Source organism: Neomonachus schauinslandi, chromosome 7 (assembly GCF_002201575.2).
Source record: "Neomonachus schauinslandi chromosome 7, ASM220157v2, whole genome shotgun sequence".
In the NCBI taxonomy this organism is placed as follows: domain Eukaryota; kingdom Metazoa; phylum Chordata; class Mammalia; order Carnivora; family Phocidae; genus Neomonachus; species Neomonachus schauinslandi.
This window is the reverse complement of record NC_058409.1, coordinates 84,847,909-84,872,835: the sequence shown is the minus strand read 5'-3', so window position 1 is coordinate 84,872,835 and position 24,927 is coordinate 84,847,909. Positions and strand designations below refer to the sequence as shown.

The following is a 24,927-nucleotide window of genomic DNA, read 5'->3' as shown; positions in this document are numbered from 1 at the left end:
CAATGAATCATGGAACACTACATCAAAATAAATAAATAAATAAATAATATATATATATATATAGATATATATAGGATGTTGTGAATAACCAGACATTGGTTTATTTAGAAAATATATATACATACATAGTTTGAAACTTTTCTATTTGAAAATATTCCTGGATTTGTCTGCCTGTTTATTAATTTTTCAGAAGATTCAGAGAGAAGGAAATGAGGCAAAAGTGTTAAACACCCTCACTTTCTCTGAGGTGATCAGTTGTTAGAGTAAGAAAAGACTAATAATCAGTCTAAAGAGATGAAAAGTGAAGCGAACCTGGGCTTACTCTTAGGCTAGTCACAAAGGGCTCTGGTCCATGTGATGCTCACCTTTACTCAGTGCTGTTTCCGTCGGTGTTACTGGAACTGGGTGTTGGGCTCTCCTGTGTTCCTTCCTCTCCTAGCCTGGGAAAACAGCCCCAGTTTAATATAGGTCCCTTCATTTACATTATGAATTAGTAATACCTACTGAAAATACCACATTTAAAAAATTTATTAGGAACAATAAAAATATTAACATTGGGCACACCTGTCTAGAGCCCCAGTGAATTAATCCCTCCCACCACTGCCCCAGGGCCATTCCACATGGAGTTCCACAGTTGAGAAGCAGCTCCAGCCCAAATCTGTGCCTGCAACTTTGGGAATCTGCCCTTGGGATTGTTGTTAATGGTTATGGCAGAATAGACGATGACCAGCCACTGCCGATGTCCCACGGCACACAGGGTAGTTCAAGGGACTGGTTTTGTCCCATTCATCATAGCTGGTGACATTTTCTGTAGACTCCAAACTGCTTTTCTAATGCTTGGACTCTGAATGTTGCTCCAACATGAATGTACCTTTAATGCCACATAGATCTTCAGGCTTACCTTTGCATTTCAGGATTCCAGAATAGGAACAAAATTCAGATATTAAATCCATTTCTTATTATGATAGTTTTAGGAGCTCTTCATTGAAACCACTGTTCTCTCTGTCCAAAGTGTATTCATTAATGTTTATTTTTCCTGATGAGTTGTCAAACGTGCCTCCAAGTGTTCTGAAGAGGCTGTCTCTTCCAGTGGACCCTTAATTTACACTGACTTTTTTTTTTAAAAGATTTTATTTATTTATTTTTTGGGGGGGAGAGAGCATGAGCAGGGGGAGGGGCAGAGGGAGAAGCCGACTCCCCGCTGAACAGGGAGCACGACACAGCAACTCAGGGCCCTGGGATCATGACCTTAGCCTACTGAGCCACCCCGGCATCCCTATTTATACTGACTTTAGAACTGTTTGAGTGTGGGGTGCAGATGGCACATGGAAGGCCATGTATCATGGTGGTTTAGAGCTTAAGTCTCTAGAGCTAGACTTCTGGGTGTCAAAGCTGGTCCCCTCACTCATGGTCTGTGGGACCTTGGGAAAGGCCTGTTTTTCTTATTTTTAAAAATGGGGATAATATTAGTATCTACATTATATAGGATTATTTTGAAAATTATATAAATAAATAAAGTGCTTGGGACAGCACCTGACACATAGTAATTGCTCAATAAATATTAGCTCTTAATAGTATTACAAACTCACCCTATGATTCAAAAACTGTAAGTGCTTAGTGGTGATTACACTTTGGATTGAAGGACTTGAACTCTGGACATAGTTCCACAAGATGCTGCTCTCTGGACACACCTGCATGTCACATAGAGTTAGTTGAACAAGGACTTTGGGCATCCCCTTGCTGGTCTCCCTTGTACTTCTCAGAGTGAGGCGCACACCGCTTGAGAAGGGTCATCATCAGTCCTCCCATGTCACCCCTGCAGGCTTATCAGTGTGTGTCCTGAGAATGGGATCCAGACTTCCTGGGTGGGCCTTGGCTACTTACCTGTATTTGGAGCATAATTTCCAGCATTGTGTCTGCTGAGGGCTCCCTCTGCTGGTACATCTAGCATGGATGCAAATATGTGGAATAGTAGCTTTTAAGCAGTTTTAGGCTTTTCAAGATGTTTGTATAAAAAAAACCCCACACATTGAACTTTTTTTTTTTTTTTACATGTGAGTGATAGAAATAACATCTGTATTACTCTTTTTTGCCGTTTGCATTATGAGTTGGAATATTTTTGGTTTGATTTAGAATCGGGGCTATCATGGCATGCCAAAAAACAGTCATTTCTTCACCATAGTTATCAGGGACTGATTATTAGGTCTTAACGTACCAATATATAGTACTAAATATTTTAGAATCCTGTTTTAGCAGTCTAAAGAATATCCATGATTTGGGGACTTAGTTAACTCTTAGTTTCAAAAGGGCCCATTTTCAAGTGGTGTCATATCCTAGACCCCCTTGGATGTTGTTATGGTGAGGGCTTAGTACATGTCAGGGAATAGTACCTTAGATTTATTGGCTGATTCATTATTTATTTAGAATTATAATTTATCAATAAAATGTGCCATGATGTCCCTAAAATTGCATTTTAAAATAACTTTTTGACTTCTTTGTGTTTTTTTTTTTTCACCACTATCTCTTTTCTTCCATCTTTCCTTCCCCCTCTTTGTTGCTAGGATCAAACAGCATAAATCGGGTAACAGCAAACGTGGAAAATGGAGAAAATGAAGGAACGACTAAAATTATTGCACCTTCACCAATAAAAAGGTCAGTCGGTTAACTGAAAGAACACATGTCGATATGCTATCACAAAAATGCTTTTTCCTGTTGGCAAGGTGAAGAATCTTTTTACTTTGATAGTTAATACTTTTGATCAAAATAGTCTGTGAGCCAAAGAATACTTTAAAATGCCAGTGGAGGGGCGCCTGGGTTGCTTAGTCGTTAAGCGTCTGCCTTCGGCTCAGGTCATGATCCCAGGGTCCTGGGATCTAGCCCCATGTCAGGCTCCCTGCTCCACGGGAAGCCTGCTTCTCCCTCTCCCACTCCTCCTGCTTGTGTTCTGTCTCTCTCTCGCTGTCTCTCACTGTCTGTCAAATAAATAAATTTTTAAAAAAGAATGTCAGTGGAATATAAACAACAGGACCTGCCTCTCTCATTTGAAGGAAATGCTCCTGCTGGCACAGCATGGTGAACTCACAGTCCGCGGTCCGTGTTCTTGGCAGTGAAGGGAAAATTCCACATGATTGTTAAAATGGCATGATATCATGGACTTACTCAGAGGGACCTGTGACATAAAGTAGATGATATTCATGTTTAATGTACTGTGTTCATCACCACGGTGCACTGAACTGTGGCCCTGGGAAGAGGGCTTATAGCATTTAGAGGCGCAGGGCTTCCGAAGTCAGTGATTGCATATGTATGAAGAGTTGTCATGGTCCTCTGCATCAATTTTCCCAGCAGCATTCCCCAGTGGAAAGGCTTTCTCTCAATATATTACATGGATTGTTTCCATGAAAGATCAGCCTTGTTCTCTGCTAAGACACTGTTTCGGCGTCAGTTTTTCCTATCTCCAATTATGTTCACGGAACAGCATTTGAGAAATACAATGAGCAGCTTTCATCAGCTCACTTTGTCTATAGCGATAGCTCCCCACATCATGGAGAAGTCCAAGCAGTCAGAAATACGTGACCTTGACAGACGTCTTTGATCATCTGCTCCATCTTTTGTTAGTAAATAATGGTGTCTTCATTCAGCTGGGTTGTGGCTACGTGGAGGAATACAGTTTATAATTTCCTAGCAAAAGAATTCTAAGATACGAGGATTCTCAGAGTTGTGGTGTTTTCCCCCGGGTTTTGCTTACATTTTCTTTTGTTTAGTTCGGGGACACTCCCTTTATGGATTCTATTTGGGATGCCAGGTTCTTTGCCTTTGTATACACTTTAGTTGACTGTGCTTGCCTCCGTCAGCCTCACAGCTGTGGATAGAGTGTCCGCTTAATCTGTATGTACAGGGTACGCTTATGGTTAAGTCCAACATAAGAACAGTAATCTGCCATGAAATTCAGATCCCAAGCCTTTTTAGAATGTACAGAAGGAGTTCAGTCCCCTTTACAACTGCATTCTTGCTGATAGGACTGATACCTGAAGGGCCACCAGATTTTCCCACTCAAGTTCCAGACGAGAAATGGCTTAGGGAGTGAATGCAATTAATCAGCCACCCAGGATTTCATTATTCTCTAACTTTCGCCTGCTCTCCCATTTCCCCTTTCATCTCCCTACTGCATTTCTCAGTCTCCCTCTTCGCTTTTCCCTTTTTTCTTCTCTGATTTATTAAACACACACACTTTCTACTGTTGTATTAAGTATCTACTGTATTTATTCTTCTCATGTCAAAAGTAAGATTTTACTTTGGGCATTTGATCTTCCAAAGATTATTTAAGTTTAATCAAAATAATGTATTGGTCAAAAAATAAAACCTACTTACTATATGCTAATACAATGAATTAAGTGCCTATGCCAAATATATAACTTTTTAGGTTTATATTAATTTCTGTATGGGTGTAGTAGGATACAAGTTTATTTCCTTTTTTGAAATGACCTTGTCATTTTTTTCCTCTCTTCTTTGTTGGCTGTTGTAAAGAATCCTGCTATGACCTGCTATGACCATGCTCAAGGACATTTATATAGAGGATACCTCAAAAAGCCAGGGTTAAATGTGGATTAGAAGTTAAGTAGCTCTGTCTTTTCCTGAGGCTGAGACTCTGGGGATTGAGAGATGATACACTTCCCCTCCCTCAGTGGTGGCCCAAGGCTTCTGATGAGTCCTTTCCTCTGTGTTTCCCCTGTGTGTCTAAAACAATTTGTTGAGATTGAATAACAACTCAGTTATATTTACATTCTTAGGGCAGAAAGATGATACTAGGTCAGGAAATAGCATTTGGAAGTCATTCTGATTTGGAAGGATGAAGCCAAGATATGGCGGAAGCTGGGGGCTGGGAAAGATCGGTTTGGGTAGCCTGAACTTGTCCACAGCTGACCTACCTGCACAGATTTAGATCCGGAGCTGAAAAGAGGGAGCCAGCCTCATGAGCCCTCGTACCCCAGCTTTCCTTCCTTGTCAGCTTTCTTCTTTTCTTGCCTCAACCCTTGCCCTTGCTTCCTGTCCTGCAGGTGGACTCTCTTCAAAGTTTCCTAACAGTGGATGACCTGGCTTTTGTTGACTTAAACCAGTAATACTAGAAAAAAAGGTGGAGGGGGGCCCAAAAGTACTTGCTGAAGATGTGAATTGTTTTAGGCAGCCACTTCATATTCTTTTTGGAATGAGTCACGGGTATAAATAAAAACACATTTTAAAACATTTGTTGAACAGTTTCACTGAAGAAGTCAATATGTGAGTTAACTTCCTTTTATTCTCCCTTTAATTTATTTTCCATGTTTGTTTCTTTTTTAAATTAAAGCTTTAAGAAAGTAAAGAATGAAAATAGCCCTGATACGCAAAGAAGCAAATCTCACGCACCATGGGAAGAAAACGGCCCCCAGAGGTAAAGAGAATCATTGTTTTTCTAAAGGAGAACAGTAGAAATGGGATTAGTGATTGCAGCTCATTAAATAATGGAATCCAACTGCTTTGTGACTGGGTGTGTTACTAGCTATGGACAAGGCAGTCAGATTCCTAAATCAGCATGACGGAAAACTTTTGAAGTAGAAATCAGCAGGATGTATCCTAACGGGAAACTTTCTCCTGGAACACAGGACGGGAAACTATGCATTAAGACACTACCTGGAATGTCGTTATGATGGCTTAGAGTAAGAGAGTGTGTTTTTGAACTCTAAATGACATATTAATGATAATCCCCTCTATTTTATAGTCCTTAAAAAACTATACTTGAAAAGTGTATTTGAGGACTAAGGATTCTTAGAAGAATTTTATTCACAAAAATATCCATATATTCAGTTTCTCTCTGTCCATGAATACCAAACCAGCAGCAGACCTGCATTATACCTCACTGGCTTTATAGTCGTGGTGATTCCATTCCGTATTTCCACTTTGTTTTCTGTTACATGGGCCTAATAATTGTACCTCATTGCTTGTGGTTGATCGGATGATTAGCTAGGATAAGGAACATAAAGCTTTTAGCTCAGTCAGTGCCTGGCATATGGTCAGTTTGCCGTAAATGCAAATTGTTATTATTACCATCATTTGTGTGTTCATTTCTCACCATTGAAGGCCAGTGAGAGATCCATTCCTGAAAGATAATGACTCTTAACGATTTGACTTGCCAGATCTTACCTCCCTTTTCTTTCAATAAATCTTGTCAGCAAAGAGAACTGTGTGCGCATGGTCCAGTATATCCCTGAGAGGGGGAACACTTCTGTAGGTGGGGGCTGGGGTGTCTGCTCCTCCAGGGCCTCTGTGGGCATTGTTGATCTCGTTGACCCTTCCTCTTCTACTCCAGTGGACTCTACAACTCTCCCAATGACCGCGTGAAATCCCCGAAGTTCCCTTACACGCGCCACCGAAACCCCTCCTGTGGGAGCGATGACTCCGTACAGCCAACGAGGAGGAGGTGAGCTCAACATAGGCCCTTGGTTTTTAATTTTCAACAGAAGCTCTGGGTCCCGGTCACATTTTTGTCACAAGTTATTCTCATAATGTCATGACTGTCCTCCCAAGAATAACAGAAAGATTGTGTGTGGTGTTTTTTTTTTTAAGATAAAATGAGCTAGGGATCCTGAAGCATTTCTCTTTAAACAGCCCAAGTTTCAGAGAATAATTTCATAAAGTACTGGTAGGAAACTTGCTTTCTGTACAGTAACTAAGACTGATAAGTTAAAAAATACACGCTATGTATCTATTTTAACAATATATATTATATAGTATGTATAATATGTAACATATATAATATATATTATGTTAGTGATATAATTTAATAATATATTAGTGTTATATTTTTATGTATCAAAGATATTAAATGCTCTGACCTGAGAAGACAAAATTACGTTTATAGGTAAATCTTAGCTGAGGCTTAGTACCCTGTTCTCCAGACTGATGTTGTTGCATACACTTGAGTAAAACCCCTTTCAAAACACAGGGAAAATGGATCCTGTTACATTTTACCCAGCAGGTCAGGTTGTTTTTGTGATTATATTTGCATGTACTTAATTTTTTTAAAGTCCATATCTAGAAGTTTTGGACTCTCTGAAAAGCAGTCTGGGCAATGTGACAGGTCCAAGAGAAGAAGACCTAGAAATGACCAGTGAAATTCATTTCATTCCTACTTCACAGAGACTGTGTTTTACTTTGAGTACCTACATAATGGTATTTTGTGACCTTTATAAGTATGAGAAGTTCATGTCATGTTCTCATAACCATCAAGATCACTGTGGATCAGGGAAACAGAAGCCCTTCTTTCTTCTCTGCCCTTATTGTTACTTACTTGCTGGTCCATCCCTGGTTCATTTCCTTTGGCTTCTGCGTTTCCCAGAGTCTTGTTCTCCATCTTTCTCAAACCAGGTCCAGCTTCACCAAAATCCTTTGATGGTTAAGGAGACAGAGGTCAACAATGTACCTTCACCTAGTAGGTCTGGAAAGAGGGAGCTAAATCATGACCACCAGTGATTAGATAGAACAAAGGGATGATAGCTGACATTTATTATGTTCCAAGGACTGAGCAGAATTGCTTGCTATATATTATCTGATCCTCATAATAACCCTGTGGAAGATGGTATATATGTCCCTCAATCACTAGGCATTTCCAGCAAAGAGGGACTAATGCAGGGAATTGCATGCAGTTGAAGCACTGAAGGAACTAAAGGCGGGGAGGTGCACCCTGAGATCTGGGTGGCAGGATGAAAGCTGTTTCCGCTTTGGAGCTGGCCTTCCTGAATCCATGCTTGCTGCCGACGTGGCTGTGGGCACCATCACTGTAGCAAATACTCTTGCTGCCACTGCCAGAGGGACCACCGCTGTAGCTGATGCTGTGGGGCTCCTACCTCTCAGGAGAGCAAGACTGAATGCCATGGGTGTGCCAGAAGCAGAACTGCCTTCCCTTCTCTCCTGCCTTCAGATCTCACCTGAGCACCACTCTCTGAGTGGAACCCAGCTGGCAAAGGAGTCTGAGAAAATGTAGTTTTCAGGCTTCCAGTCTTGACAAAACGGGAGATTATTGATGGGTTGGGGTGGGGCTGCGGACCAGTGGAAGGTACTTGGCCTAGATGAGAAAACGGAGGCTGGGGGGCTGCAGGTAACTGTCCTTTGTGATTTGGATCCAGATCTGTTCATCTGTAAAAGGCAGGGATAATAAATCATCATTTAAATATGGGGGTTGAGATTTCCTGCCCTCCCTATTAAGGATTTGTTCAACTTGGACAGCACTTAAAGCCCAGGCAATACCGCAGGGAAATACTTTAAAGTGCATTTGTGTGTGTATGTGTGTTGAGGGGGCATGGGTAGTGGGAATCACTAAATATTTTTAAGAATTTGGCACTGCATGATTATTGTTAAATAGGTTTTTATAGTTTTTCGTCCTTCATTACTAGTATACTTTGACAGCATTCCCTAAATAATATAATTGCACATGTCGAGCAGATGGTCATTTTGATTTTAATATACTTGGAAATGAATTTATCAAGTTTTGCTAAAATATACCAAAATTTACATTCGTTTTTTCCCAAACTAATTGCTTGAAATAGTTTGGAGCATATACATTCTGAAATCTAGACTTCTTGCCTTCTATATTGAGATACATTTTTTTGTGTTGGCTTTCTGTGAAATACAGATGAGTAATTGTGGTGAGTGGATACAGGATCCTTTCTTTGGCACAGTCCAGGAGAAAGACTGTTTTGATTTATAGGGAAGAGAATCTTTTTGTCTGAGTAGCCATAGAGCCTCTGTCTGGTTATGTGTACCACTTGAAAGGTCTTTTATTGGGCATGAGTATTTTGAGGAGACTAGCCATTGCTACATGCCGGCAAAGAAGAGCTAAAGCTCATTCTTTGTTCCTTTCCACTGTAAATGCCCTCTGAATGTCCCTGTCCTTGTCAGTCTTGCTTTATCTTCACAGATATTTACCTTGCCCCCAGGCACAAATCCCTGCAAGGCTAGAGTAACTCTGACATTTAAAACTGAGATTTGTCAACACCATGATAGAATCTCAAGGACTTAAATTTAATAATAGGAAATTCTATTTTGTGATGGATGCCAGAATAACATGTTTTGCAAAAGATACCAAAATTTTATATTTTGCCAGTTGTTTGTCATTAGATGGGTACATCTTTCAGATTCTGGCTGAGTTTAGAACACTGGTCCTTAACCTTTTTGGGTGACAGAACTCTGAGAATCTGATGAAAGGTCGGATCATTCCTTAGGGGGGAAAAGTATATAATTAAATAAACATACACACTTTCATATAATTTTCATGGTTCATGGAGACCCTGAAGCCTGCTTGTTTTAAACATTCCTGTTCTAGAAAAAGCCAGCCAGCCTACTTTCTGATTGTACACTTTATTTTCACCCCTACCCATCTTTACACTCAGAAATGTCTATTGAGTGCCTACTTTATGCAGGCCCTGTGTTAAACAGCACTAGAGAAAGTCCCTGCCCTTTGGGAGTTTACAGCTTGTTGGGGAAGAAATACATGAATCACACAAACGCATGTGCACTTACGACTTTTATATATTCTTGAGAGTTATGTGGTGCTTAGGGGAATTAAAAAAAAAAAAAAACTTTATCGAAACCTAACATGCATACAGAAAAGTACACGTGTCCTAAGAATAACTGCTTGATAACTTTTACCATCCAAATACCTGTATTACCAGCACCATGATGGGAAGTTGTGCTGCACTGCTGAGTCAAGGAGGCCAGGGAAAGGTTCTCAGAGGCTGGATGCTTGAGCTGGAATTTGAGACAAGAACAGGCAAAGAGAGGTGAAGGAGCTAGCAAGTGCAGAGGCCTTAGGGTGGAAGGGAGTGGGGACTAAATGAGTCCAGAGAGAAACACCTCATAGGACACCTGAGGATTTGGGTTGTTAGGCCCAGTAGTTTTTAGAAGGGCGCGGATTACAAGATCACGTTTGTACTGTGTAAAGATGAGCCTTACTGTCCTGTGGAGAAAAGGTTGAAGAGAGCAGTAGGGAAAAGAGAGAGCCAGCCAGCAGGCTACTATGCAAATCCTGGCAAAGGCTAATGGGAGCTCGGGCCGAGGTGGTGATGTGGAGATTTAAGGAAGTGGATATTTTTGAGACCTGTTGGGAGGTAAAATCAATAGGGCTGGGAGGTTTGATATGACAGGTGAAGGAGTAACTGATGTCAAGAATGAAAGCCAGGCTTGAAGTGTGATGCACTGAAATAATAATCACTAGGACATTACAAGCTTGAAAGGGACAATTGTGAGTGGTTTTTGATATATTGCATTTGTGGAATCTTTGAGAAGTCCAAGTGCAGGATTCACATGGATTGTCGGATATAAGTCTGGAGATAGATTGGCTATTGGCTAAAATTTAAATTTCTTAAAGATGTAAATTGAAATAAGAAACAGAGATGAGACTCTCTAGGTAGACAGTAGAGATAGAATGCGAAGACCAAGCCAATGACAGAGCTGGGAGAAACTCCAGCATTTATTTGGCTTGGTTGAAGAGGATTACTTTTAGAGAAAAGAGACGGAGGAAAAATCTAGAGTGAAAATCTGCTTATGAAAGAGCTCCCTTTCTTCTTCATTCCCAGAACGCTAGAAGCCAGATATGTATCTCCCAAGCATGAGATCAGAGAATCTCACTGTAAGAAAGACAGATATAAGAGAAAAGACATACAGATACCAACTTTCAAAGAATCCACCAGTGAAATAGTTGATACTGCCCACATCACTTTGCTCCACAGTGAAGCCATCAGTTAACATTCTCTGCACCATCCAGAGGGTTTCAGTCCTCTTAGTGCCTAATTCTTAAATATGAAGAGAGAGCCATAATCACTTGGCATTTGACGATAGCTTCTGTTTGGAAAGACAGAGACTGAAACAGACAATGAGCAGTGTGTGTGTGTGCATGTGTGTACTCACAGGAAATAGAGACAATATAAGAAAAATGTCTTAAAGGTATAATTACCGTTTTTTTTAAAAAGTGTTTTTTTTTTATTTTTTAAAAAGATTTTATTTATTTATTTGACAGAGAGAGACACAGCGAGAGTGGGAACACAAGCAGGGGGAGTGGGAGAGGGAGAAGCAGGCTTCCCGCGGAGCAGGGAGCCTGATGCGGGGCTCCATCCCAGGACCCTAGGATCATGACCTGAGCTGAAGGCAGATGCTTAATGACTGAGCAACCCAGACGCCCCTAAAAAAGATTTTATTTATTTGAGAGAGAGAGAGAGAGAGAGCATGAGCTGGGGGGAGGGGCAGAGGGAGAGGGAGAAGCAGACTCCCACTGAGCAGGGAACCCCATGCAGGGCTCAATCCCAGGACCCTGGGATTATGACCTGAGCCGGAGGCAGATGCTTAACTGACTGAGCCACCCGGGCACTCCCAAAGTATAATTATCTTGAGAAAAAAATTGATATCAAAAGAGAAGAACAAGTAGGAATTCTTAGACTTCAAATTCCTGTAGCAGAATTTAAAATAATTAGTAGAAGGTTTGGAAGATTAAGTTAAGGAAATCATCCCCAAAGTAGAACAAAAATAAAACAGATATATGGAACATAAGGATAAACAAACCTGTATATCAAACATTTGAGTAGTGAAATTTCCAAGGGAAAAAAAATGCAGATGAGGAAACTATTAAAGAAGTAGTACAAGAAAATATCCCAAACTGAATGATCAAACGTTATAGAGAAAAGCTATGGAGCATTTGGTATAATAGACTGGAAAATTAGATCCAGACCAAGATCCAATATCATTAAATTTCAAAATATTATAGGTTAAGAGAGAATTTTTAAAACTTCCAGGAAGGGAGGAATATGAGAGAGAAAAAGTTCATGCACAAATGTTGACAAATCAGAATGGTGGCATTGGGCTCCTTAACAGCAATGTCAGAGAAAGAAGATAAGCATTGCCTTCAAAACGCTGAGGGGAGATTCTTTTCAATTTAGGATTCTAAGCCCAGAAAACTATAATTACGTGTATCAAAGATATTTTGAGAAATTCCAGCTCTCAAAAGAAAATGTACCTGCCATGCAGACTTTCTTTGTTAACAACTGGAAGATATGTTCCTCCAAAACCAAGGCAAGTAGTCATGAGAACTGGACATATGGGATTCATCTTACAAAGAAGCAGAAGGAATTCCCTAGATCATGGTGAAGGGAGTAATCAAAGTGACATTTGCACAGGAGTACTAGGGAACAGATCATCTAGATGTGAGCAGGAGGGCACAGGGCTCCAGGGAAGATGTTAGTGGATCTTGTAGATTACCTAAGTACTCACCCATCTCAGGAGGATTTTTGCAACTCTCAGAGTTTTGATGAAGAATTAGTGATAAAACAAGGAAAACTAAGCAACCTATAGGTACATAGAAAACTAGGCAATTGTTATCTTTAAGAAAATTGTAAAACCTATACAAGAATGGAATTGTATTCCTTAAACGCTGTAGAGATCATCTGTAAACAATATATAATTATATTTATACCAAGTAAAAATTATCGAAAAATTTGGTGTAAGGACAGAGACCTATCAACGTTATGCTGTTTGATATAAGTATGTTTGTGAAGTGGGGGAAGGTATGTCGTGATGGTGGCATGAAAGAGCCATGTCTGCCCAACCGGTGTGAAGGCATGTATGATAAAGGGTAAAGACCAGAGACAAGAGGCTTAGGCACCTCTCTCAAGAAGTTTGGTGCTTTGAAAGAGAGAGGAGAGACTAGGAGAAAAATGAAGGGGGATATGGAGTCAAGCAGACGTGTGTGTATTTTTTTTTAAGATTTTATCAATTTATTTGAGAGTGAGAGAGCACAAGCGGTGGGGAGGGGCAAAGGGAGAGGGAGAAGCAGGCTCCCTGCAGCCCACGCAGGGCTCGATGCCAGGACCCCGAGATCACGACCTGAGGCGAAGGCAGACGTTTAACCGACTGAGCCACCCAGGCGCCCCGTACATGTGTGTGTTTAAGTAGTAGAAACTTGATAACGTGAAAAGCTGATAAGAGAATTTTCCATATGGACAAGTTGAATATATCTGAGAGGTAGGAGGGTAGTTACTGAAAGTCATTGAGAAGATAAGAGGTGATGGGACCCAGACAACACAGGTGGAGGGACTGACCTTAGTTGTAAGGACAGATCTGTAAGATCTGTAAATAACACAGAAGGAGATGTAGGCAAGTGCTATTTTTGGTAACAGGAATATGAAAGAGTTGCCATCTGATGGCTACTTTTTCTTTGGAAGGAGAAAACAAAGTCGGCTGCTGATGCAGAGGGACCGGTTTATCAGAGGGTTGTGAGGTAGAAAGAGTTTGAAACCGCTTTGCAGAGAGAGTACTTAGATCAGAGAAAGGTGGGAGGATGTTGTGGATTCACATGAAGTTTGTGAACATGAATTTGTAGTATAACTAATGTGTCCTTCTGTTGTAACTCCCTCCAGCACTGGTCAGCCAGCTGTTGAAGGCTGGCTCAGAAAACCTGGATATTTTGATTTACCCATGTGTGGGATCTTGCCAGAAATGCTGAACCACAAACAGAGAATTGGAGGAAGTTTTGAGTATTGGCATACATGTTATCAAAATGATGGAAAACTTAGTGAGTCAGGGAGGAAATGAAGAAAGGCCAAGAGGAGTGGATGGGAAGTAGCAAGGTCAATGAACAAATAGTTCTATTGAGGTCAAAGAAAGTAGAAGGGAAGTCATGAAAATAAGCAATAATAATTAGAGCTAACATTTGTTGGTTGCTTCAGTAAGCCAGGTCCTACTCTGTGCATTTTAAATGTGTTCATTTTATCCTCATAACAGCCCTTCGTGGGAGGTTCCATGAAAACTGAGGCGCTTAGTAGAGAAGTAGTTTGTTGGAATCACACACCTCATCGGTGGAGGAGATGGGACCCACCTTCAGGTTGTCTGGCTCCAGATCTGCATGTTTAACCAGGGTGCCCCATCTGAGCTGTTCAGGAGTGTAAATAGGAAGGGGAGGAGATTGTGGCCAGAGACCAAAGTGTTTGGAGGTGGTTACAGATGAGAAAGTCCAAAGTGTGGCCATGATGTGGGCTGCTGAGTTATTGTGAAGAGGTTATTAGAGAAATGGTCAGGGGCCTTGGAGGCCAGGGTGTTGGAAAGGGCATGCGAGTGAGAGCTGATGCCAGTCAGATTATGGCAGAACTGGACTCGTCAGATTATAGATGTAGGAACTACAGACAGTCCCATCATTGGGTGAATCGTACCTCACAGACATGCTGTGCGTTGTTGTTGTAGACTGTTTGCAGCCTCCTTGAGGTTGCTGGCTTTTGGAGGCTGGTTGGTGATATGTTCTACTTCTGGAATTGGGCATGTTGTGTGATTTAAAAATGAACGAATACAAAACAGATATGTGTGAACTGAAGTGAAACTCATTTTGCTATGCTTTCCTTAGCCAATGGATAATTTTCTATTTTTTTTAATATCTTCATTTATTTGTTTTCTATAGGAAAGCCCATAACAGTGGTGAAGACTCAGATCTAAAGCAAAGGAGGAGGTAAAAACAAAAATGGCAGGAGGGACAGGGAGAGGGAGGAAGGATTAGCATTACTCAGAGTGGAAGCCAGAGCGGGGGTTGTTGTTAGTGACTCCTTTGAGGTCATTATAGAAAAATTAACTTGGAGATACCAGCTTTGGCTTCAGTTGGTTCTCAGTCTTCCATTCTGTAGCATCCTTAGCAATTTCTCTTTTTTTCTGCTTTTTTGTATCGCAGAGGAGCTGTCTTGGTTATCTATTGCTACCTTAAAATCACCCCAAAACTTAGTGGCTTAAAGCCACAACAACCATATATATGTTGTATGATTCTGTTGATTGAACAGGCTGGTTTTGCTAGTCTCATATGAAGCTGCAGTCAGAGGGCAGCGGGGGCTGGAATATTCAAGAGGCCTTTCTCTCTCCTGTTTGATGTCTTGGCAAAATGGTGGGAGGCCTAAGGCTTCTCTCTCTCCATGGCTTTTCTACCTGGCTGGCCTTGGCTTCTTGAGATGGCGCCAGGAGGAAGCAGGAGCTACCCACTCTCTGAAGAGACAGACAGTCCAGGAACTGGCAGAGAGTAGCCCTTCCACATCATTCTGTTGATTAAGTCAGTCACAGGACCAGTGCTAATTCCAGGGGAGGGGAAATAAGCTCTACCTCCGTTGATATGGGCCGGGGGTGTGACAGTACTTTGTGTTCATATTTAGTCCACTTCAGGGGCTTAGGGTTTTGCCATGGCAGAGTTCTGTTGGAAATGCTTGATTTCATGGTCTTTTTGGGGAGCAGGGTGACATTTGCCCTAATCTGCTTTCACGTGTCTGTAGACTCATTCAGATGTCTGACTGAACTTGGGAGCACTGACTGAGGGAGGGATAATAATAGCTACTGATGTTTGGATTAGTCGTTTTATTGCAAAATTCATTCTGAAGAACCAACATGAACCTTTCTGAAATTTTTTATTTGTCATAAATGTGGGTTTTTTTTTTTCTTTTGTTCTTCTCATTTTGTCTTCAGGTCACGCTCACGCTGTAACACGAGCAGTGGGAGTGAATCAGAAAATTCTAATAGAGAACACCGGAAAAAGAGAAACAGGTAATATTTGATACTGTAGTTATCTGGAGCTCCAAAACCAGAGGTTGCTGTTGGTGGTAGAAGCTGTGCATCCTATTTCTTTTTCATTTTTCTTTTCAAGATTTATTTATTTGACAGAGAGAGAGAGAGAAAGAGCACAAGCAGGGGGAGGGTCATAGGGAGAGGGAGAAGCAGGCTTCCCGCTGAGCAGGGAGCCCGATGCGGGGCTCGATCCCAGGACCCCGGGATCATGACCTGAGCTGAAGGCAGACGCTTAACCCACTGAGCCACCCAGGCGCCTCTTTTTCTCATCTGTGTTTAAGAAGGAATCTGGCACTGTTTTGAAGCACTGTTTTAGGAAACTGCAGCTCTTTGAACTGAGTTTATCTTTATAATAAGATGATTAAATAAGTTGATGATGAGGGTCCCTTCTTGTTAATTAAAAAAAAAAGATCTATATTTAGGTACAATGTGTAGTGAATTTGTCTAAGGATGGTAAGAAATGTGACCATTTCTAGAGGTATTTCTCCCTGAAGTATCTTTTAACGTGACATTACTGTCTTTTCTCCAGCCAAAACTGAGAGACTCCTTATTTCATAGATTTCATAGTCTCAGCCTCATACATGTACATGAACATAATGTGTTTATATTCATGTCAGGCACATACAGTTAGATGGATAAATGCAGGTAGTTCATATCTTTAAGACTCATTTTTTAAGGCTCATTCTTAATTGTTGGGTAATAATATCATTTGACATGTAATCCGTATTCATGATGACTTAATGCTTTAATCAGTTCTCTCTGGTCCCAACATATTTATTTAAAAACGAGGGCTCACTTCGTGAAAGAGCACCATGTTGGGAGTGAGAGGGATTGGGTTGCTGGTTGTCCCGGTTTCTAACCCAGTGGTTCTCAATGGGGGGCAATTTTGTCTTGCCCCTCCACTCTCAGAGGATGTTTGGCCATGTTTTGATTGTCACAATTGGGTAGGGGGACCACTGTTGGCCAGGGGTGCTGCTAAATATCCTGCAATGCACAGGACAGCCCTCTCCCCACCCAAGAAGTATCTGGTCCAAAAGATGTCAGTTGTGGCCCTGCTGAGAAACCCGTTCCCAGTGTGATGTGGAGCGCTGGCCTCCTTGCTTTGTTTTTCTGGGTCATATTTTTCCCTTCTGTAAAGTGAGATAGTCCGATGAGATAATCTCCAAGGTCCTTCTTCAGTACTTGGAGCCCTTGTGCTTGGCACACATTGAATTGGCCTGCCTAACAATGAAGCCTGTGTACTAATAGCCCAGACAGCATTGCAAGAGTGGGTCATTTTCTTAGGAAAGCTTTCTCTGTGGAGCCTTCTTAGGGGCTGGAGTCACACTAGGTAGAGGTGAGATCTCAATGTGTTAGGACACCTTTCTCAAGGAAATGATGATAGTTTCTTCATTTGTCAAAACCCAGGTGTGGAGGGTAGCTTTCCCTGAGGTACCCTCTTCCTGCTCTAAAATTCGGTATCTGCGTAAACCACACAAAACAAAGCAAAAAACAAATAACAAATTTTCCTCCTGTTTGTACTTACTGATCAAGCCAGTATCTTAACACCTCTGTTTCTGTTTTGCTTGTTGTATTCCAAGTTGTGCTCATAGATGCTTCTAGTCTCAACTTCTCAGAAGGTGGCCTGTTTAAAAACATTGTCTTTTGGGCCAAAAGTGCTCATGGTGCCATTTGCTGTTATTATGAAACACTATTTAAAGGTTGCCAACAAATCCTTAAACAGCCTGTTTCTGATCCAGTTGCACGAGCTTTAATGTTCCTCATAGGTGTTTTCTCCCTCACCAGGTTCTCCCTTTGCCTTCCCTAGAGGATTTTGTAGATTGGCTTTCTTTATAGGGTCTTAGTGGTGTGTCTGAGAATGACGGTGGTTCTGAATGTTGGTTGACATGCCAATGTACTTTGTAAGGCTATTAATGAGAAATCGCTTTCAAAACACACTCTGACCCAAAGGCCTTCAAACTCATTTATTTTACCTGTAGAAATACTGCCCGAGGGTTACATAAGTTGCCTGTGTTTATAGAAGATGAGGTCTAGGGTCTAGCTCTCGGGGGCATAGCAAAAACTGGGCAGAGGGAAAAATACGTCTTCCATTTCCATTCTCCACTCCTGAAAATTCTGGTGTAGGGAAGGAGGGGGGCAGACACATTATACTGTCTCTGGGCGCTGCTTCCTCATTATGTTCTGTTACCGCTAACCCCTTCTTCCCATTATTATTAGCCTTTTAGATTTTGCCAGAGCCCATTCATTCCACATCAGAGATCTGAATATTTAAACTGCAGCCCTTCTGACAGTCCCAATATGTCTTCTGTCTGTGACAAAGGGTTGTCTCCTCCTGTCTGACTTCCAACTTGTTCAAAAAACTCCTTTTTTGGGGAGAGGATGAGTCTCTTCAGCCCCATCCTGCCTTATCTCGGCCAGCAGTATGACACAGCCAAGCTCTCAACAGCATCCTTTGTGCTTTTATTAAAGGAACCTGGTAACCCTAGAATGGGGCAAACTGAATCCTGAACATGCTGATGTTCTACTTCCTGCCAGCCAGGTCTCTAAATTCAGTCTGAATACTTCACTACCTTTGAAACCAGAGCCTGCTCTTGATACACGCTGCCTTCCTGTCTCCCTGTGGGAACCAAAGCCTGGGGCAGTGGGGAAAAGACTGTGCAGATTTGCTTTTTGAACATTTTGAAGCCTCTTGTGTGTCCAGTAGAACTCTGGACAGACTCAGATTTACTTTTTTGGAGATTGTGTGTGGTCTCTGTAGTATTTGGGGTGTTGTTCCCTTTGTCATTCCTTTTTGCTGGAATTTTTTTTTTTTTACAAGGATAGTTTAGATTTTATTTATTTATTTTTGTGAGAGAGAGAGAGAGTGAGCATGAGCTGGGTGATGGGGCAGAGGGAGAAGCAGATTCCCCGCTGAGCAGGGAGCCTGACTCGGGACTTGATCCCAGGATCCTGGGATCCTGACCTGAGTTGAAGGCAGACGCGTAACTGACTGAGCCACCCAGGCACCCGTGGATTTGTGTGTGTGTGTGTGAGTGACATAAGGAAGTCTTACCTGTTAGGTTTGAGGTGACTCTGGAAATACTGGGTTTGGTTTTTTGTTTTGTTTTGTTTTTCCACGATGTCTACCTGTTGGATCTTAAGCCCCTTCACTGTTCTGGCGGATAACAATGTAAACTTCTCTTATTTTGTCTGAGGAGAAACACAAGTGAATGCAACAAGGTTTACAAGTCAACTTTACCCAAAGCAGTAGCTGTGTGGCTTTTCACAACCATTAAAAGTAAATAATAGTAATTCATACCAACGCTGGAAGGCTAATATTAGGAACAAGGATTGCTCTTTAAGCCAATTCCGATTTTAGAAAAGTGTAGCTGTGGGTAAGCACGTCCGCTCTCACCTTTGGGTCCAGAGCTGTGGAGGCTAGATGCGCAAGGGCCCTCTTGTCAATTGTGTGTTCACACCTGCATTTCATTCCACACGGTTCCTACAGCACCAGGAGGCTTGGCTTCCTCCTTGATCTGCCGGGTTGTTGATGTCTTTCTTTACACCTTTCCGTCTTAGTTGTTTTCCCTTTACTATTTTTATAATCTGGACGAGTATCCTACAGTTTTCTAGGTTTTGAGATTTGAGAGGACAGTTTCTTACTCCTTTTTTTTATAATGAGCTGGACGTTGGAGCACCGTTTGTTGTTGGGACATCTAAGATGACAAAGGCTTATTTTCCCCTTAGTGTCCCTGCTTGTATCTTCATCTCTGTCCTCTTGCCTCCCTTTTATATCTTTCTCTCACATTATTTTTCCTCACTTAGTTCCTTTCTTTTTCTTTCCTTAGTTTTTCTCCACTCTGTCTTCCTTTTTCTTCTCTGAGTTCTGCCTCCGCTTAGGAGCCAGGGAAGCATCAGAAAAAAACCCCAAGAATGTGGATCAGGGCCTTGGTTCTGTCCTGTCCTGGTATTTGACCTTAGGCAACTCTTGAAACCACTTTAAATCTGAGTTTGCTCATCTTTAAGGTGGGGTGTATACTGCTGTCTGTTATCGAATGGGTCACAGTAAAGATCACTTAAAACCGAGAAAGTGAGAGCACTTGACGGTGGAACCACAGGGTCTGATATTTGGCCTTGAAGTCAGGCTCTTCTTGGCCTGTCCCCCCTCCCTTCCACCCTTTTTCCAGCTTCTCTCACTTTTCTTTAGTCCTGTCTTCCTTGCTCCCACCTTCCCTACCTGTACATACGTGGTTCTTTTCAGATCAGGCCTTAATAGTCTCTGATTCATCAGTAGGTTTTAGGGATCTCTTGAAATTGTATGTAAAATTCTGTGTGTTTCCAAGTGTACAGTTTTCTGGTGATAGGGTCTATAGCCTTCATCAGATTCTTGAGGGGGGTGTCTTTGTGACCCCCAAACGTTTATCAAGGGATCATTATGACCGAAATAGTGAAGGATAGATTGATACTGGGAAATGAAATTGATATTTCAATTCACTGGTAGGATTAACAACTAAAATGCTTCAGTTTTCTTTAGAGATTACTTCCTTTGCTCTACTGATTTGTGAAATAATTGGTTCGACTAAATTCATCAAATTGGGAACCTACCAAGTACAGGGCAGTATGAAGCTAATGATCTATGTGAATATTAGATTATATCCATTTTCACTAGTTAGAATTTTGATTCTTACACCTGAGATCAGAAGGCTCAGCCAGCCTGTCTCTATAGGTCTGAGCCTATGAGCCTTGCTCAGGACTTGCCCAGGATGTACGTTGAAGAACCAAGGGAGTAGACTTTTCAGAGTGAAACCTTTCACAAGCCGAGATTTCCCTTAAAATACCTTGGGCTTAATAAAATATCCTTTACATTCAAAGAAACCAGTCTGCAAAATATCCTTTGTGCTATTGATGAAAACAGGGAGTCAGTCCTTTGAGCGTTCACTGGGGAGAATCTGTGGATTACTTAGTCATTAGCTTTGATGTGTTGCTAGGCTTTTAAGATTTTGAGGTGGGAGATTTGGAGGGGATTGGGGGCAGTGATGGAGAAGTTGTCTGGTGTGTTTTGCATAAGCATAAAAGTGGAAGTAACTCTGGAGCCTGGAGAGGATTAGAAGAGCAAGAGAAATGAGGGGCTACAGGTAAGAGCAGGACTAGGGTAAATTGGCAATAGAGGACCATTTGGGCCTTTCCCTACTTTTATCCTGGGGCATGTGCATCATCAACACGCAAGTTATATATGTGAGGCTGTGTGTGTGTGTGTGCGCGCGCGTGCACGCCCACAGGACAGAGCACAGAGCAAAGAAGAAGGGAGCCTGTGTTATGAATTTGACCCTACTTGGAAGAGTTGTGTGGTGAGTTCCTGGTTACTTTACCCTCTGAATCTTAGTTTTCCCACCCGCAAAGTGGAATAATACCTGCTCTGCCTACCTCACAAGAGGTTTGTAAGGATCCAGGAGGTAATGGATGTGCTTTGAAAAGTAGAAAGTGCCTTGCATAAGCAGATGCTATTAGATTAATGAGAATTTTCAGCACTGCTCAGTTTTATCTGAAGTCCCTGATACATCTGTAAAATGGGCCCAGCTCCCTTTAACAAAAAAGTCAGTGTTTCTAACAAATTCATTCTACCACAAGTGTTGTTAGAGTTTCTTCTTGCCTTTTAGATGTCTTTAGAATCTGTACCTGAATAATGGGTTAAAATGGTCTTAAATACTAAATACGTTGCACTAAGTCTTTTATGTTATTGTTTAAAAAAAAGAAAGGAGGACAAAAGCTGTCTTCTGTGGCACTGCAACTAATAGGGATGATACATCTGAGTAGGGCAAATCTAGAAGATGAAGATTTTGGTAAGGTTTTCTGGTTGTTGGAGTCATTAAAAAAAGAAGAAGAAGAAGAAGAACTTATTATCCTTGTGCCCAAGGAAAAGGATGAGTTTTGAATGGTAGCAAGCTTAAACCAGTGGGTACTTTTTCCTCATTGCCTAAAAATAGGTCTCCTTGTAAGGATTCCCTATTGCCCTGTCCCTGATTTAAGCAGGGGCTGCAAACAAGGCAAAAATGGTTGGTCTGGAGAGGGCAGGTGATGCAAAGCCAGTAGAAACAGACAGTGTTCACCATGGTGCAGATTGCAAGAGTTACTGATTTCTACTTCAATAAGTCGTATTAAGATTTAGATATTTGATACGGATGATTTAGGGCTTGCAAAGCATAATCAGAGTGGACAGAGATGACTCCAGTAGTACAAAGCTGTAGCAACTGAGGAATGCTGTCAGATTACTGAGCCCTTGAGGGCGTAGCAGGTTGCAAAAATTATGAAAACAGAAAGAGTTTGAAAGGGAAATTGCACCAAAGGCAGCCCATTTTTGTAGGGAAAGCATAAGGAATAAGTGGAAGAGACAGAAACACCTTTAAGGGCAAATAAGAATAATTTATTGATGGTGGGGGTAGGTTGGGAAAAGCAAATGAATTTTTTGCTTGCTGGTGTTCAGGGAGTCTGTCAACAGATGCCTGGAACCAACGTAAATTTCCCCAGGGAAGAAAAATTACTGAAAAAATAGATGAAGATTGGTTTATAGCAGGTGATCCAGAAATGAATGCGTTGATGAGAAGCACAAGTCCACAATCACTTGGGACCCGCAGGCTTAATATTAGCGATGGAGTGGCCCATATGAAGCAATTATCTGGACAGTTGTGCTATAGCTAAAGAAGAGAGGTTGGTTTCGACATGTCTGACTGGCTTGGAAGTAAAACACAAATAGAGAAAACATAGAGTTTTAAAGCTAGAAAGGATCTTTGCAGTGATTTGGTAGATGAAGAGACAGACTTGACCAAAGATAAACAATTTGCCCAGAGCTGGGATGAGGCAGAGCTCAGGAACACCGTGCATTGCTCATGTCATCTTGAAGCTTCATGATGCATTTGGTCCATGGGCTTTCTCAGGTTCAGCATTAAACGTGGTCTTTATCCCAGTGAACAAGAAGTGAATTAAGAACTGGTATAAAGGAAGGTTCTATTAGGAGCAGAACTGCCCAGGTAAAGGTAGAGGGCCAAGTGAGACCCGTGGGGTTTGGTAACGTGAGGAATTTCATAGAGGAGGCGGAACTGTAATGGGGGAGTAGGAAAGAAGAGACTAGGGATAGTCATTATCTTCATTATTGTTATCAAGTGATTATATGGCATTTCATCTTCAAAACCTTTTGCAGACTTTAATTAAGTGTCAAGTGCAGTCATAATCTAAATTGCACAGATCGTCCGGAAAAGTAGGGTGTTGAAGTTTGGTGAAACGTGCAGGAAATGTTTAGAATTCTCTTATTCTGAAACATTGCTGGAATATGCTTTATTCTAAAGCAGTGGTCTCCCTTATATATTAATTAAAAAATAGAAGCCTTGTTATGATGTCTTCCTAACCCAGCTGTTAACTCTCCTTACTTGTGGGTGAGGAAATGGACAAAATATGGGGAATGTAGTTCTTACCTTGAAGAGTGCATGAAAGAAACACTTAGTGTTTGTGAGCTTCACTTTTAAATGCAGCATTTGAAAATGAATACATCCCAGTGTAATTGACAGTGGACGCTTTTTTCCCCCTTGAGACTCTCATGCGTACCTGTCCTATAAGAGCACATTTTGACGTTTTAAAAAATATTATGTTGATACAATGCTTGCACTGTTTTTATTCTTCAAAATGTAAATCTCTATGTCGAAATTAAAATATAGCAGGAGAGGAGCAAAAAAGCAGCACTGGTATATCCCACCCCTAAGGATAAATGACACAAGCCAGAATCATTACAGGGGACATCTTTTACTTAAATGTCTATTTCTTTATTCTCTCATGCACAGAACAGTTCATTCCTGCCTTTTAAGGATTGAGCATTATAATATTCTTGCTTTTAGGGCTAGGATTTTTCCTTTCCACATAGCACCTGTATTTTCTAGAGCAGTTCAGGGATGGAAGAAATGACACTTTCATTCTTGTAATGAGGCACCATTAACCAGAGGCCTTTTGTAAGGGTGTAATTTCAAACTTCATTACAGACTAAGGCAGCTACACAACCCATTACTTGGAGAAAATGTGCTTCTGTTGTGACTCTCCAATGAGCCTTACATTTTTAATGCACCTTGTTAGAATATTTATGAAATAGTATCACCAGTAGAGGGCATCTGTCTTTGAAACCTGTGAATATTAAGTGACAGGGTTTCCCGGCCCTCACTTTAGACTTTTCCATTAGCAAAACAGAAGTTAAAGGTACATGCCATAATCTGAAATTCTTTCTGATTCAGTTTACATTACTAGCAAGTTACCAGAACTTTGCTTGGTCATGTCTTAGGAATTTTATTATTTTATCATCAGAGTAAAGTCTGAGTATGAAGGTAACCAGCTGAAATCCACACTGGGAGAGAATGAGCATATACTAATTGTGCTTCCATTTAAATGTCTGTCCTCTGGGAACAGTATGTTTGCCATGCTGGTAGGCTTGACCTCTGAAAAATATTAAAAAATGCTTAGTTCCTGATTTAAAAAATTTAGCATTGTGAAATTTAGTCCTGCCCATGAACAGGGCATCAGATTAGCTCAGAATGGAAGCTATGGTCTAAAAGACCCCAGGGTTAGAAAGAGATCTGGGTTTTATTTTATTTTATTTTTTTAAAGATTTACTTATTTTTAGAGAGGGTGAGGGCCAGCTCGCGAGTGTGGTGGGAGGGGCAGAGGGAAAGAGAGTCTTGAGCAGACTCTGCACGAGTGCAGAGCCTGACGTGGGGCTTGATCTCACAACCCTGAGACCACCACCTGAGCTGAAACCAAGAGTTGGACGCTTGACCAACTGTGCCCCCCAGATGCCCTTGGAGACCTGGGTTTTCTGTGTCTTTCTGGGCAATTTGAGGCGTGGGTTCCTGTGGGAGGAGAGTAACTCCTGCCAGCCTGACCGCTTTCTTTTGGGTGTTTCTTCCTAACTCTGGGTCCCTCAGTCCTGGTAGTGTCCAGGTCTGCTCCCCAACCAGACTGGTGCGTGATGGTGTAGAGTGGCTCAGAGATGGTAGGTTCTGGTTGTGAAAATACATATACGTGTGCGTATGTATTACGCACATGGCATTTTCAAGCGCAAGTGTTTGTTTCAAAGAATGATTAATAATTATGACCTCAAGTAGTATACCTTCTCCTATTTTCCTTTAGATAATTCTAATATTAAGGTCCATAGCAGTGTATATTCAGTTTTAATTTCCTCTGTACATGCTGTGAGAGAGGGAACTATGTTCTTGAATCTGTGAAACATGCCTTCACTGCATCCTGTTAATTTTCACATAGCAGCCTATTCCTTCAATGAGGAAACACAGTTCAAAGGCTTGAGTGTGTTAC

General features: G+C 41.4%; 1 protein-coding gene across 2 annotated transcripts in view; it reads left to right on the top strand.

The window, feature by feature from the left end:
* The window catches only part of EPB41L4A (erythrocyte membrane protein band 4.1 like 4A), a 248,797-nt gene that overhangs the window by 199,091 nt on the left and 24,779 nt on the right, over positions 1 to 24,927 (top strand). For both annotated transcript variants that reach the window (XM_021701451.1, XM_021701458.1), the window contains exons 13-17: positions 2,562 to 2,652; positions 5,342 to 5,425; positions 6,341 to 6,451; positions 14,465 to 14,512; positions 15,505 to 15,582. In XM_021701451.1, coding sequence (XP_021557126.1) covers positions 2,562 to 2,652; positions 5,342 to 5,425; positions 6,341 to 6,451; positions 14,465 to 14,512; positions 15,505 to 15,582 — 412 coding nt within the window. The remainder of the gene's footprint in view (positions 1 to 2,561; positions 2,653 to 5,341; positions 5,426 to 6,340; positions 6,452 to 14,464; positions 14,513 to 15,504; positions 15,583 to 24,927) is intronic.